Source organism: Chaetodon auriga, chromosome 2 (genome assembly GCF_051107435.1).
Source record: "Chaetodon auriga isolate fChaAug3 chromosome 2, fChaAug3.hap1, whole genome shotgun sequence".
Classification (NCBI taxonomy): Eukaryota; Metazoa; Chordata; class Actinopteri; order Chaetodontiformes; family Chaetodontidae; genus Chaetodon; species Chaetodon auriga.
This window is the reverse complement of record NC_135075.1, coordinates 5,464,129-5,483,953: the sequence shown is the minus strand read 5'-3', so window position 1 is coordinate 5,483,953 and position 19,825 is coordinate 5,464,129. Positions and strand designations below refer to the sequence as shown.

The following is a 19,825-nucleotide window of genomic DNA, read 5'->3' as shown; positions in this document are numbered from 1 at the left end:
CAGCAAATCTTAGCATTCTAACAAACAGCAAATCAGTGAGGGGACTACCAACCCCTCACTGATTTGGGGATGTCATAGGTAGACATTTCCCACTCTGCACATAGCTGCTCAATATTCAAACAAACTTCTGATCAAATGAATGAAAAGTGCGGTTGATGCACTTTTTAATACTTTAGAACAGGTCCTTTCTATTTAGTAGTACTTAGTAGCATGAGAGACTGTACACTGACTTGTATTTGGACCTGCACTACATTCACCTCAACATGTACTCATGAATCACCTCCATGTTGGATTTGAAACATTTGTGCAAGTGCACCTCCACAAGCTGTCTCCTTTCTGCACCTGTTTTAATTCCCTCTATGGGAGTCTTTCTGTCTTACTCACATACATGCACATCCATACAATTTTCTCACTGACCAGACTTGGACGACTCCATATCTGATGTGTTTAAGTGCGCTGCATTCTGCTGCTATTCAGCATTAAACAATGGAGTCTGCTGAAAATCGATGCATAGAAGTGACGGTTTGTCTAGTGAAGCGAGGGTGTTGTTTTGGTTCCTGAATGGGTTCGGGGGGATTGGGGCGCTTTTTTTGTCTGATTTTGTTCAAGCCCTCACATGCGGAGTAAAAGGCTGCTCTCTGAGCCGCTCCCGAGACTCTCCCTGCCCTCAAGTCTTTCACCAGCCTGCACTCTTCGCCTTAAATTTTTCTCAAGTTCTCTCTACTAGCTGACCTTGGATTGTTCTCTGTCCAAATATCGATCCACTCAAACACTCAAAACTTCTCCCAGACGCACAAACAACCTCTGCCCTTCGGCACCTCAAATGTCTTCTTCAATCAATGCCATTAGGAAGGCAGAGGAGAGGCTGAGAAAGTAGTTTGGTGTCAGATGGATTTTATTTGACAGAAAATATTTTTCATGCCATCTAGTGCAGCCCAGCGAGGTTCTGTTGATTACTTGTTGTGTCCTGTTAACAGTAATGCCTACCATTGAGAAGCTGCTGAATGCTGACTGGAAGGAGAAACTTCTGGATAAAAGCACAGTGGGGGCAGGACAACTGAAAGGTCAGCTCTCAGACACTACCGACATCTTTATACCACTTATACACCACTTATATAACATTATTTCAACACATTACTGAGGACGTTGTGCAAATATCTGATGTATATTTTTCATTTGCCATGATCATTAGTTTCTTTATGATTTGAAGCACGTTATATAACACCTGCTACACATCTCAAAAGCAGTACCTGGCTGCGTGCAGTAATTTGGTACACCACTGGTTGGATCATTTTGCTGTCAGAATTGTTGGTTTTATCGTCCTTCTGAAATCAGAGCAAGTTGGAACAAAGACATAGAAGCAAACAAAAGGACACATCTGGAGAGACAAAAGAAGGAGGAAAGACTTGCCGAGCCAAATTATATATATTATCACCAGGCGGCAGAAATTCACAAACTAATGTTCTGAAGGACCCAGCCTCCATTGTCGCTGTCCCTGTCCCACTGTCCTAACAGCACTTTGGTCTCATATGTGGTTCTGCTTTTATCTGAGTTTCTCAGTATTTACTTACCTCTGTTATGTCACCGTTTAGCCGAAGTCTTTGCTTCTAGTTTTGGCAAATGACGACAACTACACAATTTGATGGTTTCACCTTGTGAGAATGAGGAAACCAAATTGTTGTTCTTTTGCAGAATAAAATCAAGGAGGAATGTTTCAACCCTATGAACCATGTCTATAATAAGATGATACATTAAAAGAAACAGATGTAGTCCAGTATGTAGACATAGACATGACAAAAGCAAAAACTTCAAAATGGCAATAACAGGGTTTTTCTGGCCACTTGTGAAAACCACAACAGAAATTGCAATTTGTTACATTGCTTACAAATTGTAAAATTATAGGGAGACTCTTTACCATCAACAGTGATCATGAGACAGTGCTCAAGTGCTCAAGCCCTTTTTAGACCCCCTCTGACCTCCTCCAGGTACCCCAGAGTCTCTGGCAGAGAAGGAGCTCCAGTTATTGATGATGATCAACCAGCTGAGCGGTCTGAGGGAGCAGCTACTGGGAGCCCACTCTGAACAGAGGAACATGGCCGCCTTGCTGCTGGAGAAACAGCAGCAGCAGATGGAGCTGGCTCGACAGCAGCAGGAACAGGTACCGCTCAGAGGTGTCCGCTCACTGAACACCAGAATCCTTGCATCCACCATCATTCATGTCTCAACATACTCACATGTCACTTCAAAACAGCTTTCTGTGTCTGCACTGTCTACGATATGAAAACTAAGGGAATATATGGGCCTTTCTGACCAAATAGGAAATAAGCAATCCCAGAAAATAAATCAGATACTTAAACGTCCCCTTGAGGCATTATTTTGTAAATGTATATCATACGGTAGAAATAAATCAATTTCATTATTTCACCTTATCGCCTTTTTTCAGACTTGACATAATTTGAAAACCTCTATGACTTATGGCTCCCATCCATTTTCCTAATATTGATACTTGTGACCACTGGTGCTTGCTTGCAGTATGAATGCTGCGGGACATGTGTTGTAGCAACAGCTTCTTTACCCTCTCACGATGAGAGTCCTGAATCAAAATCGATACAGCTAAATGAGAAATATTGTCTTTTTTATTCCGCGCATTGTTCTGCAAAACATGGCGCCCACATTACCCACAATGCAAATCAGTCGCTGAGAGCCCAGCCAGGTACTCAGGTGTGTTATGTTAGTGCTGGCTAATGCAGTTTCAGGCTACATAGGTCATTTCTTTCTAACTTCACATCCCCAGAGCCTTCACCCCCCACCTGACGTGACATCACTGGAAGCAATTTATCAGACTTTGTGCACCTCCCTCTGGAGCTACAAAAGGCCTTATACAACCTTTTCATATGCTGAAAAAAAAAAAGACTTTGATGTGTAAAATTGGAGGACTTCCCCTGTAGAATTTTTTCCAAACTGTTCTTGGGCCATCAAAACTAGAGCCCGGTTCCTGCAGTTGAAAAGCAGGTAAAGTTCCTGACTTCCTAAAATTGTTCCTGTATTCCTCCACGTAGAATGCTAATAGTATATGGTCAGTCCCACATATTAGATGTTTGGCACAACAGTTTAACACGTTTCACATAACATGTACCCACACTTGACTTCAAGCTTACTCGAAAACATGTGATTTCTGATACAGTTCAGGTTCATTGCAGTGTTTTTTAACACAGTTTAACAGTTTCATGTTATAATTATTCTTTAACTAAGCTAACTTAATAATGTTAATATACAGTACAGATCAAATGTACAATATGCCAATAATACAATATGTAATACATGCAGGCGTTTCTCAGTATATTTCCGTTGTTTTTCAGTATGAATATATGATGAGTCAATTCTCTGTTCACTGTATGAAATTGAGAATAAAAATTGTATGTTCTGCAGTGATTGAATGAAGCACAGATCATGGTTACCGACACTGTGTCCACTTGTCTTTTTCTGCAACATACAACCATGATGCATGTGAGAATGAACATGTCTTGTGTCTCAGATCGCCAAGCAGCAGCAGCAGCTGATACAGCAGCAGCACAAGATCAACCTGCTTCAGCAGCAGATCCAGGTCAGCTCCTCTCAAGACCTTTCCAATGTCTTCACATACCACAGCCAGCTGCGTCAGCATGGATGATAGTAACAGATGAGAAGTTCTCATTGCAGATCAGAAATCTGTGATTCAGACAAATGAGACGAAAGAGCTTTTATGTAAGGTGTGTTTGTCCTGCCTCGTCCCAGCAGGTGAACATGCCCTATGTGATGATTCCGGCTTTCCACCCCAACACCCAGCCCCTCCCAGTCACCTCTGACCCCCAGATGACTTTGCCACTTCAGCCAATCCCCTGCAAGCCAGGTCAGTCATCATGCTAGAAGAGAGGTTTCAGCCTTGGGAAGAGCCGGACTGAGACGCACTGGCTCCCATTAAACCATAAATCCATTGTTAATCGAGTTGGGTGCATCAAGATAAACAGTTGGTGGGGATCATTCCGCAGTCAGGTGCCATTAAACTACTGCAGAAGACAAGGCTGCAATGAGATGAAGTGATTAAATGAGGAAGACCTCAAATGATGAAAAACTATGGAAAAGAAGCAAGGTTTATTGTTTGTTTCATGTATTAATTTAAGGAAGGATACAGTCACTCAACACAGATCTCATGTTTTCATCACCACAGATGAAGTGCTGGAATGGGTTGCTGTATTCACTTTGCATTAGTTATTGGGTGGTGGTGTATGAAGTCAGAAGGCTTCACCCTCATCTGGCAAAGTAAATCAAATGCTTTCCTTCTTTAAATATAACCTACATGATAACACTGGGTGCTGCGCTGTGCCCATGCTACTAGCTCTGCCTCTTTTCTTCCTTTCAAAAACACGCAATAAAAAAATCAATTTACAATCACAGAAGATAAAATAATAATAACAGTATTAATTATATGATATTATATAGTATTATCAGACAAGATTTTTAACTCTGGAAACTTATTACGGATAAAATTATTTTATTTGTCCTTGTACCGTACACAAGATAAAGAGTAGGATTACTCCAAATCACATTGCAAAATAATCTACGAGGATCACTTGAACACTAAAAAACTTCAGATTGTTGTTGACTTGCTTTTTTTGCTGGAGCCCTCTGTGTCAGACTCTCTGCTGTGTCCTCATTGAAATGAATGAGGGGGCTGCGTTTTTCAGGCAGTGCTGTTGTCTATCTGAACATGGCCTTATTTTAGTTGGACCAAAAGTATCAACACAGCCAGAGACGCTTCTGGTACTATACGTCATAATCCATCTCCACTGTGCATCTGTAGGCACCTAAAATCAGCTGAAGAAGCTGAGATGGTCTCAGTAATATTCTGTTTTCTGTAAAGTCTGTCTTTGGTTATCTTTGTAATCTCTTGATAGTGCACTAAGGTTTCTCTCTGGGGTTTTGTCAGTCCTTTCATAGTCTATTCTTACATTCCAAAGGAAGAATGAACACTCTACTTACCTGAACATGCCTGTATGCTTTGAAGGCCAGAAATTTTGTGCTGAAAAGTCGTGTCCATCAATACAATTCCAGGAGTTGGCATGCGGAAACACCTTCTTATGCACTTTTGCACAATTCAATAACATGGAAAGATATATGAGATACACAAATGCAGACTTCAGCTGAACAATATGGTTGATAGTGCCTTTCATACACTTCTGCTTGTACAGTTAGCAGGCTATAGAGGGCACAGCTTAGTAAGCCACAGCTTTGTTCAGGCTTGCTTTCACAAGTCTTAAAAGCTGTGCTCATGGCTGACCTTGTCTTCTCTATCTTTTCAAACCTAAAAGACACAAGGCCAGTCTTTAAAACATTGTAGGTGGACTTAAAGAATAACCATTCATTTGCTTTTTTTATTTCAAGAAATGTGTTTGCGTGTGTGTGTGTGAGAGAGAGAGTACTTCAGAATGTTTTGACAGATCAATGTGAAACATGTAGCGAGACAGTAGGGTTGTGTAGAAGAGGTCATCCATAGCTAGACATTTGAAGTCGCTTTTTCTTTGAAGATATGGACGGAGCTATCAGCGCTGCCAACTCTCACGCATTGACCGTGAGACTCGCGCAGTTGATGCTTTTCACACGCTCCTACGCCACATGTTTTCTCACGCGGTGAAAAAACGACTATAAAACTGATCACGTTGCTGCGTGAACAGAGGACACACGGACAGACGAGACCGAGCAGCACGGCGTCTGTCCCTGACGGGTGAGTGGCAGTGAGTTACTATGGTTACGGGGATGCTCTGTGACTCAGCCGCTCTGAAAGTTTCTCATGATTCCCAAGAAGACGTTTGTTTCCAGAGAGCGCGTGTGACCGTCCCTGAAATAAGATGAATAATGATAAAAATAATATTCATATTATTGCTTATTTATATTGCAGTATTGATTGTTTGACACGTGACCTGAGACTCATTCAAAGATCCACTTAGGGTCACTCTCCATCTCCACTGACCCTAGAACCTCCCTTGCTAACATCTAAACAGCCATGCTAATGAGAGCTTTCCATTTAGGCTACTTAAAGCCCAACAGGAAGGCTGGACAGGCTGCCATCTAATGAATGCATTATGCTGCAATAGTTCATCATCCATATGTATCCAAACTCTTATTTGTTGGACAGTAACATTGGTTAATAGCTTAATGTAGCTGCCAAGATGAAGATGCCTTTGTAGTCTCGTCAGTAAATATTGTTGACAGCACTTCTAAAGTAATCAATGAGAAAAATGTGACAAATCCAAACAAAACAGTTCACTGAAAAACTCTTTGCCTCCCCGGTATTTCTAGGTTTAGTGAAATCAGATTTGTTTGTGTTGTTGTTGTTGTTGTTATTTTTTGGACAAAATCCTTCAGGATCCACTCTCTGTAAAAAAAAAAAAAAAATGTGTTGTCCTGCTTCAGTTATTTGTCAGAAAATGTCATGTTTGTAGAGAATTCTGTTTTTTCAATGCTCCCTCCTCCTGTTTTCTCCCGACTCCACATTTCTGCAACAAATTTACTCCACAAATTCACTAGAATGCAGGAAAACAGTGAAATTAACCATTTTCTGGTGGAAAATCCCCAGACAGACACCCTGATTAGGACTGCTTTCCCAATTTGGATAATAATGTCTGGAGGTCTGCAAGTATGCTCATCAACCGTACTTATTCATCACTGACCATGGTTATTTACTCGGCTGTAAAATTGTGAATTTTGGCTGCTGAACTTTTTAAAGAAAACTCCTGGTGGGTTCAGGAGTGATGACCCCGACCCCTGCACTGGGTAACGTCAAAGAACGGCTGCTCATAAAATACAACAACTTCACCGACACATGAATCTCACTCCAAACTAAATTGAAAAGCTGTTTAATTTCAGTTTGGTCGTGTTTTCTTTTTGTTTCTTCTTACATATGACTTCACTTCACAATATCTCCTAAACTAAATGCACCTCATTTTTCACCATGCTGTGAACAGTTAATACAAACGCCATGATAACACGTCCTTTTGCTCTATTGGTGAAAAATCTTGATTCCTCAGCTATTTAATTCTCTGATTCAGTCAAAAGTTAAATTAACAATTAACTTATAATTAACTAATTGAATTAGCAATTGATTGAATTTATTATTTCAGTCTGCTGTGTGCTGCCATCACTGTTATTAGTTATTAGCTGATGCTGATAGACTCCATAGCCTCAGAAACTTGCTCTCTCTGATACTGCTGGTGTGCAGAGTAACCACACTGGTATTTGAGTGATTATTCAGTACAGTTGTGCTGTGGATCAACCAATAATAATGTTTTTCATATAGAATATTTTGTGCCTTCCACAGCTGTGGACTTTCCCATGCAGCTGCTGCAGAACCCCCACCCCACCCCTGTCAAGAGAAGCAGCGGTTCCTTCCGACAGGTACGATACCACCACAGTGTCCTGCATGTGTTGTGTGTCAGCCATTTAAATGTTGATCTCAGTGTCACAAACCCATTTCCCAAGTCTTTTAAAATAGAAACATTTCCAATGCATACAGCTACATTATACAGATCAGATCTCCAAAATGCAAACATTACTGCAAGAGCACCGATTATGGCAGTGTGTTTGTTGACTGTGCAGTGTGTATATGCACTGCATAGTGTATGTTTGTGTGGATTAAGGGACACTGATGAAAGTGACGCCCTCCAGATTAAAGAGATAATGTACTTTTCTCGTGCTTGGGAGGCTGTAAAAGCTTTGTGAATACACCACACCCTCTGTTCAAAGGTTTAATGTGTGTGGTATATCTGTGTGTGAAAGTTTTCTTGCATGTGTGTGTATGTAGTGTGAACTGTGTTTGCACTGCTGGTTCTCAAGCACAGACCAACAGAGCTTAGATAAACAAAAGGGAAGAGAAAATGAGGTGAACAAGAAGACAAAAGACCAGAGACGCTACAAAGGTGTGACAGATGCGCTCGGACATGCCAAATCTGCCGTGCATAACCGGAATACATGCACACCCTCGCCCTTTGCGGTTAAGCCTGAATATGTGTAAGTGGCCCCACCCCTGCTCATCTGCTCTCCCTGTGTGTTTAGGAAGCCAGTCAGCCCTTGAACCTGACCTCCAAGCCAAAGGGGCTGGAGCTGGGGAAAACACCCAGTCCGCACAGCATGGAGCTGGGATCGCTAGCGCTGCAGGGGCCCTACAGGCCCAGAGATCTGCATAAAGAAGTGTCCCACAGTCCACCTCGGTCTGCCCTCAGTGAGTTACACTGACAGCTACACTACTGTGATAGAAAATGTGAATTTGTGATCCCAAAAGGGGAAAAAAAGAAACATCCTCACAACTTTGTAAGATGCTTCAATCAAAGTTGTGGTATTAGTCACCCGCTGCATTTCTGATGTGTTACAGTGAAAGAGTTTAACCATTTCCTTTTGGCCCCAGAGGCCTTCTTCATGCCTAGAAAACTTTTTGTTTTAAGGGTTTGTTTGTGTCTTGGTACACATAGGCAGGTGTCATGACACACGATCCTGCTCATGCTGGACATTTCACTGATGGACGGTGGCAGTAACGCACCAAAAGCAATGGAAGCAGAGAGTGCTAGCCTTCAAATTCTTCCAAAATCATCTCTGAAAAGGTTTTCTGACGAAGGAAATGCATTCAGCATGTTGAATAGGCCTCTAGGATACACACAAGGCATTTTAGTGAGAAACACTGACATAAAACATAACTTAGATTCCAAAAATACCCACTGGGTACCTTTAACGTTGCTATGTGTAGAATTCCTTTCAAATTATTGGAACATTTTGAAAGTGTGATTGCATATCTTTCTGTTTGTCGCGCTGCTGTTGGCTATTATGTCTTTGATTCCACCACTGGGATGCTGCAAAGCGAAAGTGAAAAAATTCTACCCACAGTGGCTGTTAATTCTAAAGGAGTGACACTGTCACATAGATAGATGTGTCTATCTATTGTTCTATGGTTTTTCATTACTGACTCAGCCTTAAGCTTGTACATTGGGTGTCTTGTGAAAACGTCACACTCTCTAACTCTGTAACAGACTATTTGGACCTGTGCGTATATGAAAACCTGAGCATTTCTGATACCTTGCAGAATACTGCTTTCATTATTTTCAACAAGTTACTGTTCATAACATAATGAAAAGAGAAAAGAAGGGGGGAATGAAGCTCAGATCGATTTAACTTGCCTGAAATGTGAAAAAAAAACACTGACATTGGCTTTCATGAGGACAGAATGTCATGAAATACTGCGCTAACTACCCATAGTTAGTTCACAGTTCTTCTATATGACTCATTTACATTCTTTCATTTCCACCAGCAGGATATGAAACTAATTATCATCTGCAGGTGAGGGAAGAGGTGTTAATAATATCTGTCACATGTTTCTAGACAAGGACTTCACGTGGTCGCTGCCTCCAATACTTTACCTTCCTCTGTCTTCATCATCTTGTTCCTCATTTTTGTTCTTCTCCTCATTGTCCCGTGTTTTTGTCTTCAGGTTTCCTCGGAGACGGCGATGTGGTCACCCAGGCCATCCATGACGCCCAGCTGCTCCTGAGGAGCCACAGCTCCGGAGGGCGAGAGAGGGAGAGAGACAGAGAGAGAGAGAGAGATGGTGGAGGAAAGATGGTGAGCTAACATCCAAAGCGCTCAGTCCACACAGTCACGTGGTTCCTGTCAGACATGCACCTCGTTACATAAATCATACAGAAATGGTGCACATAGTTTATTCATGTATATCTTGGAAGATATGAACACATCACTAACACATTATGCTTCAGTCATGATTTTGAGAGACAGGAGAGACAAGTGTTCAAAGAAGGTGATTATGTAAAATGGATGGACAGAGAGTAGAAACACAGTCATTGATGGAGCATGTTTCTGTTTCTGTGCGTCTTGGAAGCGCTCATGCGGTGCAGATTTGTGGTGCACGCTCACGCCCCTTTTCCCCGATACGCTAAAATCTTTGTGTTATATTTTACAAAAAGCCCGAGCCTTTTTGGCAGGGAGGCTACTCCATCCCTTCCACCTTCATCCATCGTCTTCCTCTTGTTTTATTGGCAGGTGCCGTTTGAGTCAACGACTCTTTGTCATTAGATGTTACAGCTAATGCTCTACTTACTGCCACCTGCTGTACTGGAGGAGAATGTAGCGTCAAATAGGCAGTTACGCCTCCCGTCAACCTTTTTTTCTTTTTCTTTAGAAAGGCTCAAAATTCAGGAGACCTACGGGAAACGAGTCTCTCTCATGTCGGAATCACTTGAGGCACTTTTACATAAAAGTCACAAAAGCAATCTCACTAGATCTGACCGCAACATTCCCGTAACACATCGAACACAGAGTCTGAGTTGAATGGCATACAATTATGTTAAAGGCCACAGCAGCTCAAGATAAAACATGCACAAAGGGAGAGTAAATACTCCTTGTGCTTGCTAATTGCTGTCTCTCTCTCTCCCTCTCCCGCTCTCACCTGAGACTTCTTCACTTTTTTTTCTGTGTGGTCTTGCTCAGAATTCCTGTGTCCATTTCTGTGCAGCTGCCTCTCAGCACCCCGCCTGCTCTCTCACCGCTGCTCGTGTAGCTGATTTTTAAATGTCCTCTCATTTTTCCTCTTAGCATTAGCTGATACACACGTCCAGATCCACACACCTGCAAGAGCTCCTGCTCCTTCCACGTCCCTAGATTTTTTTTACATTGTCATGATACATTGCTATTGGTAAAATATCGATGATAGCTGTTTTAAAGTTAATCCACGCCTGTCCTGTATAAACTCAGTCACCTGTGTCTGAAGCGGTGAAACACATAATATTCTGTATTTAGTTCCACGTTTAACCAGTCACAGAAATTAAAGCCGGGAAAAAAGCATTTTGTCATGTCACCTCTGAATGTAAGAAAAATCAAATTATTTTATGATTGTTCATAAAAAAGCCAAAACAAATCTGTCAATGTAAACAGGTGGAGTTTGTACTTCCAGTACTGGATATGAGGAAACAGTCTGTCTCTCTTTCTCTGACTGACATCAAGGGGTCTAATCGGAGGTCAGAGTCAAGTTTAGGGTTACAGGGACTCATGCTTCTCCTGAGGATTTAACCGACTGAAGAGTATCTCAGCTGTAGTAGCCGTAACCACACATAGAAGCACATTGTTCCAGCTCAGTATTTTAGGTTTTGCCTCCTAAAAAATGCTGTAAACACAGTCTGGAAAAAACAAAGAAGATGTGTCTGTTGTTTCCAGTATTAGTGAGTAAAAGGAGTTTTAATGACTCACATGACTTGTGTAGTAATGTGAAGCAAAGCAGACATTCAGAAATCTCATCCTGAATCTGTGTAAACTGGATTGTTTTGAAGTGCTCTGAAAGCATCTCAGGATTGCGTATTTCATCTGGAACCCAATAGTAAGCAACAGCTTTTCTCCTTTTGGTTCTTGTAAAAATTGTCTTCTATTCTGGTCTTGGTTTTGATTCTTTGAGGTGACTGAAGCTTTGGTCTCAGCCTCGTCCTGGAGCAACAGCTGTTGCAGCCTCACAATACCACAAAGGCCTCAGTGTGGCATTGACTGAGCCACCTGCCCTCTCTCTTTGTCCACAGTAATACTGTACTCTGTGGCTCTCCTCCTCCTCTGCTCCATTATCCTGCTCCATCTCGCCTCTGCTGCTTTAACCAATACTAATGACTGACCTATTTTGGTATTACACTCCACTGCATGGGAATAAATAATGTTTTACAGCACGGGAATGGATGATACATACACTGATGGTGTGATAGTTTTGCAAATTCGGAGCTGTTGCATTCCCAGCGCTGCCTTTTCCCCTTCACCTCTCCTCCCTCAAACAATAAACACCATTCTTCCCCCTCCATAGCGTTGTCATTTCCTTTCTTTGCATTTACAGCGCTGCATTTAAACAGCAGCTGATATGGCGAGCGTGCAGTTTCTTTACCTTAAATAGCACTCTGTAACACATGCATGCCTCCAGCACACGCCTTGAACATTAGGTCATCTTTTTACTGCAGTCCAAATTCAAATTGTCCCTTTGTGCTCGAGTGTGAAAATTTCTGTGACTTAACTGCATGTCTGACTTCATCTGTCTTTGTCTTTTTTATGTCTGCAGGAGTATAAAGAGTCTCCCCACAGCGAGAGAATTCCTCACTCCGAGCGGGGCGAAGACAGACACGGCCTGCCGTCCACTGAGGACCACCTCAGCAGTGACTCTGAGGGTAGGTGGTCCTGGAGGAGCCTGTTTAAGAATGATGGTCTTATCTTCATTGATGGTAACATGTTTACCAAATGTGTTGAATATAACATTTTTTTCCCATTTATGGAAACTTCTGTTTCAAATGCAATATACCATATTGATATCATTAAAAAATATTGTATTTTTGCCTCCTCAGAATATCAGATTGACATTTAGATATCCAAAAATAACTTCCACCACCACCTCCAGATTCAGCTGTATCATACTACCTCATCATTTCCTTGAAGTGTGGTAGCTTTAATGAGAAATGGAACAAAAGTTTCTCGTGCAGGCCGCAGGATGGAGGATGTGGGTGGGGAGAGTGAATTTAACTGCAGCTGAAATATGTTTGTGGGTGAAGAGAAACTTTTCCTTTCATGAGTAAAGGTTAATAACCAGGTGGAGTAACAGTGTAACGGTATTTACAGGGTTGTAACAGAAAAGATTCATGGCAAGAACAAAAAGAGATGTATTTAAGGAGGAATGAGGAACGTGTTCCAAACCCAGCAGTTTGCTGTGGTCCTCTGACTGCAGTCCTCTTTCCGGTAGGTGCCCTGGCCGTCTCGGTCCCAGGCAGCTACACTGAGGCCCGGCCCCCTCCCTCTTCGGGCCACATCAAGAGACCCATGAACGCCTTCATGGTGTGGGCCAAAGATGAGCGCAGGAGGATCCTGCAGGCCTTCCCCGACATGCACAACTCCTCCATCAGCAAGATCCTGGGTGAGCCTAACACGGGGCAGGGGTGGGTTTCACTCTGGTCTCTATTCTGAGACGCTGCCTGGCAAATGTGAGGGCAGGAAGAGCCACCTGCTTCTCCCAACAGACAGACAGAGACACACACGCACACAAACACATGCACACACACAAACACGCACACACATACTGGCCTGAATCCCTCTCCTTGGACCAAACATTTACATTTCATTCTCTTGTGGAGAACCTGTTGTTGTGAGCAACCACCCTTTGTGCGGGCGCACACAGACATGCACATGTGAATACACACATGCATGCAAATTATGCATAAACCATTACTCTACTTCAGTGCACAATATCATTGATGAGTAGGCCTTGATGAAGTGAAATGAATCAAAATGTAGTGATCTTTAAAGATAAAATAAAGAAAGCTATTTCAAATATGTCAAAATCTTACTTGAAGCAAGACTATGCAACTTTTGAAAGAAGAAATTACATGAACTTCCTTTTTGAAACTGAAAGTTGAATTCAAATGTAATGAGATATGTTTTGCTCAGTTCAATGCACTCAGGGCTTTTTCTGCTTCAGCCTCACTTGGTCTGGTATGAGCGGCAGCTTATGGGGCCTAATGTTGGCAAATATTAGCAAACTTTTGCCAGATGTTGCTGAGTAACAGTCATTAATGGGTGAGTTTGCTAACTTAATGACTCCTCACTACTACATTACTACTACATTTTACAGCCTGTAAAAGTTTACTTTTCAATGGCCCTGTTACAAACATTTAACAAAAGGCTGACATGTTAAATCTCACCAGGAGCTACGCTGAGGCTGTCTCTGTGTCGGCTCCTGTCTGTACTTGTGAAGCATCATCACACATGGCCCAAGAACCGACAAAGTTCAAAGTCTGTATTTAGCTTAGACTGCAAAGAATATTGGACGGAGCTTCAGGTCTGAGAAGTGAAGCCAATGTGGAAGTGCTTTAAACCTGCATTCTTTCTAATGGCCAGCAGGGGGAGACACCACTGGATGCAAAAACAAAAAAATCTGTTTGTGTGTAAGCTTATGAGAAACTGACTACCTTTCACTTGATTTATTAACAATTAAAAATTAAAAATTAACATTTTTCCTGTTGAGTTTATGGTGTCAATTGCTACTTAAAAGTCTCAATTCAGCATCACGTTCATTTAGTAAATTATTGTAAATTATGGTCTAAAGTAGATGGTAAAGGAGGGCATGCTTTAGGACGTGGCTACCTTGTGAGTGATTAGTCACCACCACAGCGTGTTCAATCAAATCCAATCAATGAAGTGGCTGTTGTTTAGCAACAGGTAATCTCATTTTAAAGGGCATCGACTGATATTGCCAGTTTTTCTCAAGATTATTTTTTTGGCAGTTAAGTCAGAGAGAAAATAGGGGTGGAAAGAGGGACATTACATGCAACAAAGATTCACAGATGGGCTCAAATTGAGCCACCAGGACACTTTGAATCAAAAAAGAAAAGTCAGTGAAAGGCAAACTTCAGTTTTTTAGAGGTGCATTTCAGTTAAAACTAATTATAATATTATGACTAACTAATTATAACATAACTAATTATATAAGACTTAAATAAAATTAACAGAATCTATAAATGACTTAGACTAAAGCTAACACAAAAATCCCAGCCAAAAGTAAAACTGACACTCTGAGCTGAAGGAACATCTCAAGTATGCTCTTCCCAACCTGACGTGCTGCAAGAAAACTTCTGTGCACAAACTCGTCTCCACTGAGCATTTACTCTTTCCTCCATCCTTCTTGTGCCAATGTGCCTTTGTCTTTAGGCTCCAGGTGGAAGGGCATGTCCAACCAGGAGAAACAGCCTTACTATGAAGAGCAGGCGAGGCTGAGCAGGCAGCATCTGGAGCGCTACCCTGACTACAAGTACAAGCCCCGGCCCAAACGGACCTGCATTGTGGAGGGACGGAGGCTGAGGGTAGGCGAGTACAAGGCCATGATGAAGAGCCGCCGGCAGGAGCAGAGAGCGACCTACACGCACAGGTAGAAACCAGACGCCCGCACAGACCAACATGCTACACACAACTCTGACATAATGTTGGAGGTTTGTCCCTGAAAGACAGCGCTGACAATTCACTCCATTGAGGAGAGTTCGCCCCGCACATCCACACACTGCAGACAATGCCCGCAGCTCCCAAAGCTGGTTTTTATTCCTAAGGACACAAACAAAAGTGGAGTATTGAGCTGGGCTGTTTTTCGGTTTGTCCTCGGCGATGAATAGCATCCATCACCATTGTTCCCTCAAACTCCTCCAACTAGTTAAGCTGGAGGAGTTTGAGTGAACTGTTGACAGTGGTTGGGTTTGAGTGTTTTTCTGTTTCACTGCTGTTTTTCTTTGTCTCACAGATATACTCAGCGCATCTTTTCTCTTTTTGACTATTCTGAGAAATAACATTTCAGGATGTTACATTTCATTTCTGATAGAGTATTTTAGAAACGGTTACATTTCCACTGCTTATTTCTCCTGGCTTGTAGTTGCTTTTGAACTGAAACCATTGTCAAAGTGGAAGAAACAGTTAAATGTCAAACTAAAATTAAGATTCATTTCTGCTATCTGACTTCTTAGAGGAAATGAGTCTTAATTTTCATTTTGGTGCAGTCTCAGTGAGGACAAGCACTTAAATAGTTCAGAATCTCACAGGCAGTTAACCAGGAGGGTGGAGATTGTCATGTTGAAAAAGGAGAAAAAACATCTTGTGTCAACGTTCATGGACTGAACATGGACCGCTCTCAGAGTGAAATACAGCATCTCCTGAATGTTACTTCACACAAAATCACAGGACTCCGCCACATTTTGTCATGATCATATAGGTTTATGTTATTACCATCAGTTTAAACAATGTCAATCGTTTCTTTCCTGAGAACTAACAACACAACTCTCAGCGCAGTGACTGGACGTTTCGTATTTAACTATATTCATGCTATAGGCTGATTGTTCGTGCTTCACCTCCTGTCATTCCAGTCAAACGGACCCACAGCAGATCCACTACTCCCACAGCGATGGTCAGTACCCGAGCGGCGCCGGCTCGGTCCCGGTGGCAACCATGCCCTTTCACCCTGTATTACTGGAGCATTACCTGCCGCAGGCCCCGCCCGCGCCACGCCGAGTGGAGGGCCAGGCCACGCCCACCTCCCTGCCCAGAGAGAGAGAGAGGGAAAGAGAGAGGGAGCGGCCTCCATACAGCGAAGGAGAGGAGAGCGACGGGGGAGAGAGGAGTGAGGGGGAACTGGTGCTCCTGACAGACTGAACGGGGGCTGGGAGACAGGAAAAAGGAAAATGGTGGTGGAGGGGAGGGCAGCTGAGGAGGAAGTGTAGTCTTTGTTGACTGACAGTCAGAGAAGAAGGATGGAGGATGAGCAGGAGAAACGGGGAGGGATTGAGTTGTCGCTGATTGAGAAAACTGCCCCTCTCTTAGGCAACGCTGAAGAGATGCAGTGATACATCATACTCACTCCCTTGTAAATTAGTTTTCAGTGAAACCCTATACGCTCCACACACAAAGGCAAGCTCTTATCTTACTCATTTCCCTTCATAGACATGTCATCAGCTGCTTTGTTTTAGAATACAGACGTTACACTGAAGTTATAATGTAGACGGTTTATCGTTTAATACCTTATGCTTCTTGTTTTCCGCCCTTGTTGACTTTTCGGAGAACAAAATGCCCCACAGGGATTAGATCCATTCAGAGTGAAAGAGAACATACAAGTTCAACAGAATCCCTGTTTTCACCTGAGTTAACTTCTCTCAGCTGAGAGCAGCAGGCCTGAGACAGAGCTGTGTGTTATCAGTATGTCAGTACTGACCCCTGCTGGTGGAGGCTGGTTATTACTAAATGAAGACACCATCCATCGAGCCAATGGATCAGAATATCTCTAAAAATGCAGAGAATAAAGGTGTATTCCAGCAGTTTAGTATTGCACTCGCATTAAGAATGGCCAAAGTCAAAGTAGCAGAGGCTGACATCTGCTGAAATTTCATCCTTAGTATGGCTCAAGATCCAAAAACACTGGATCTTACACTTCCCATAATGCGACAGACCCTCTTTGTCTGGTAAAAGTCCACTATCTTTCAAACTCTGATGACATCATCAGGGTTATTTTTTCAGACTTTGGGAGCCACGGGGGACATGATACAGCTGTTTTCTCTGGCTGATGTCTCATATTGCTGGAGCGCCCCAGGTTTGTCAGCCACTGCTTCACATTCATTTAGTGGATCTAAGGGAAGATTAGCCTTCGTAGAGACTAGGTCTTATCTTTAAATGACTTGTTTGTAACAGAACTGTATTCGTCACAACCAGTGAGCTAAATGTTTCAGTTAAGGGATGTCTCAGCCACACCAACAGTTCAATTATTGGTGAGTAGCTCCAACTCAGATGATAATACAGTCAATTAACAATCAAACCCTCCTCTTCCTCGTCCTCCCACATCACACTGTTCAGTTGAGCTGTGCTGTATATGCTGTATTTGTGTGTCTATCAGTTGCCTCTCCATAGCATGGTGGGTTGACCTCAGCCTTGCCTATTTTTTTATACCTCTGTGTTTGCTTCTTTGAGTGTTAACTGATTGTTGTGTTGAGCACCTCCTGTCTGTGTTTTCCACTGTCTGCTGTTTTTTGCTGCGTCCTGCAGCGCTGCAGAAAATATCCATATGCAACATCATTACATATATATAGTTTTTTTTTTTTAATCTTAAAAAAATGACTCTTTCAACAATCGTCATTTTCTTGCTGCACTGGAATTAGTTTCTGACATGAGGACTGAAAGTGAAACTAAAACACGTTTGCAGTGACAGATCAGTCGGCCTCATGTTAGCATGAAGGTAAAGTTCCATCTGAATAGGCTAAACTGTTGTCTTCTCATCTCATCTTTTATTCCCCTGTTCCACAGACATCTAACACAAGTTCAGCCCAGATCACATTTCACATGGGAGCGGGAGCTGCTGTTCATTGGTAGGAAACCCACTCTCTAATGGTGGATACAGAGAGAGAGAGAAAGGGTCAAGTAAGACAGTGAAAGAAATATTCAAAAGTTTTGGGTGACTGAACCTCTGGTCAGCTTCATGGGAACACAGACATCAGAATAATCCCCGGGTCCTTACTGCATTATTGACTCTGGTGCTCCATGCTAACAGTTCATCTTGCTGAGTGAGATTAGGCTCCATTTTACAGAGGAGGCATTTTTTTTTACCTTGTAGCAAAGAGGAATCCTTAGACATACTGACACTCTTACTTCCATTGATAAAACATGGTAGGCTCCATGCTAATGATGCTAACGCTACAGTTAAGCATATTCCGCCTGACATGCCTGTTGGTCCCAAATTTGATTAGAAAAAATGAACCTTCTTAATCTTAATTAGCTAGTTTTAGTAGCTGAATTTGTAGTTTTGGTGATTTGTACATTTTTAATAGGGGGGAATGTCCCAATGGGCGCAACCGCCTGCCCCTACACCACCAACAAACACGCACACCCGTGTGCACCTCCTAATGGACATTGTTGCAGGTTGCCTTACAGGAAGAATCTATATCACTAACTATATGTGTAGTCATGTGTCCGCTAGAATATTTGTTACAGAGATGGTTTGGTCTGGCGGTGTGTTTTCAGCAGCACAGACGCCACCGAATGATCAGAGGAATATAATAGGAATATTATAGGCAGCAGTGTGTCTCCATGATCCTCTCGCTCTTCTGTGACTACATGTTGCTACTAGTTTGGTCCTGAAGCTGACACTATTCTATAGAGTATATAGGCTACAGTATAGTATAGAACTGAGTATTTATAGTATGTGGTTTAGATAATAGAATAGATCCAAAACAAAATTTACAGTAACAACAGGCGCAATTATGAATATGTCTGCAACTTCAGCACCACTGACAGCACCATGGATTTATTAATTCACAGCACAGGTAGGCTGCTGATATGTCAGAGCCATGACGGGGTCATTGACTCAACTTGCACAAACTTCAGTCAGATGAAAGATCAATGAGTCAGGCAGACTAGATGAACATATTCAACTAAACAACCCCTCTGTTCCTGCACACACCCTGCTGTGAGGCGATGGAGAGGGGGGATGGCAGGCTACCAAGGGGGATGCATTTTTGGTCATGTTGCTAATAAAGCAGTTGGCAGCCCCCCCTCATATCGCCTGCTGGTTTTGTGTAATAAATTGGTACAGTTTACACAAAACAGATGACAAAAAAGTGGTAATAACTAGCTTAACCAGATAAATTACCTTTGTCATTCCAAGTGAATGTTGTGCTGGAGTTCTGGAAAATGTGTGCATACCCAAATTACTGCTCCGCGGATGAATATGTGGTTGCATCAGATAAAATAGTCCCAGAAATAAACCTGCTACATACTTCTCAGTGTTTAGATAACGGCCCGTAGTTCTTAGCCTATAGGAATCTGTGAGCACACCTTTGAGCATGTGGATAGTTTTGGTGTCTTTGTTCTCATCACTCTGTGACCGTATTCACATATAGGACAATTTATCAAAACAGTGTAACTAAGTAACACTGGGGTCAATCCACCTGTAGCTAACTGTTAGGGTGACAAATCCAAACAGCAGGAAAAGACTCATTTCAGACCTCGGGGGTCTGGGCTCATCGTATACAATCATGGTCGAGTAAAGATGCTGGCTTTTGTGCACAGAGATGGATATCAGAGGAAAATGTTTATCTTATTTTAGTGGAGACATGCTGTTGTTACCCCTGCTGATGTAAATATAGAAAGAGACTTTATTTTGTTTATAAGAGCCTGTGTAATTTAAAGGTGTATGTTTCTCTATGTTTTCAGAGTTTTGTGTTGTTTTTTTCTTTAAAGACAATAAATTGGTTGTGTT

The 19,825-nt window shown here is 42.3% G+C and overlaps 1 protein-coding gene across 3 annotated transcripts in view; it reads left to right on the top strand.

The window, feature by feature from the left end:
* Positions 1–19,825, top strand: part of sox13 (SRY-box transcription factor 13) — a 48,501-nt gene extending 28,676 nt beyond the window's left edge. The window contains exons 4-14 of one of the 3 annotated variants that reach the window (XM_076751081.1): positions 978–1,064; positions 1,986–2,158; positions 3,536–3,604; positions 3,775–3,889; positions 7,355–7,431; positions 8,089–8,254; positions 9,512–9,642; positions 12,122–12,227; positions 12,794–12,964; positions 14,755–14,971; positions 15,951–19,825. In XM_076751081.1, the coding sequence (XP_076607196.1) occupies positions 978–1,064; positions 1,986–2,158; positions 3,536–3,604; positions 3,775–3,889; positions 7,355–7,431; positions 8,089–8,254; positions 9,512–9,642; positions 12,122–12,227; positions 12,794–12,964; positions 14,755–14,971; positions 15,951–16,236 (1,598 nt within the window). In that variant the 3' untranslated portion in view covers positions 16,237–19,825. The remainder of the gene's footprint in view (positions 1–977; positions 1,065–1,985; positions 2,159–3,535; positions 3,605–3,774; positions 3,890–7,354; positions 7,432–8,088; positions 8,255–9,511; positions 9,643–12,121; positions 12,228–12,793; positions 12,965–14,754; positions 14,972–15,950) is intronic. The other 2 variants (XM_076751099.1, XM_076751091.1) reach the window with 2 other exon arrangements.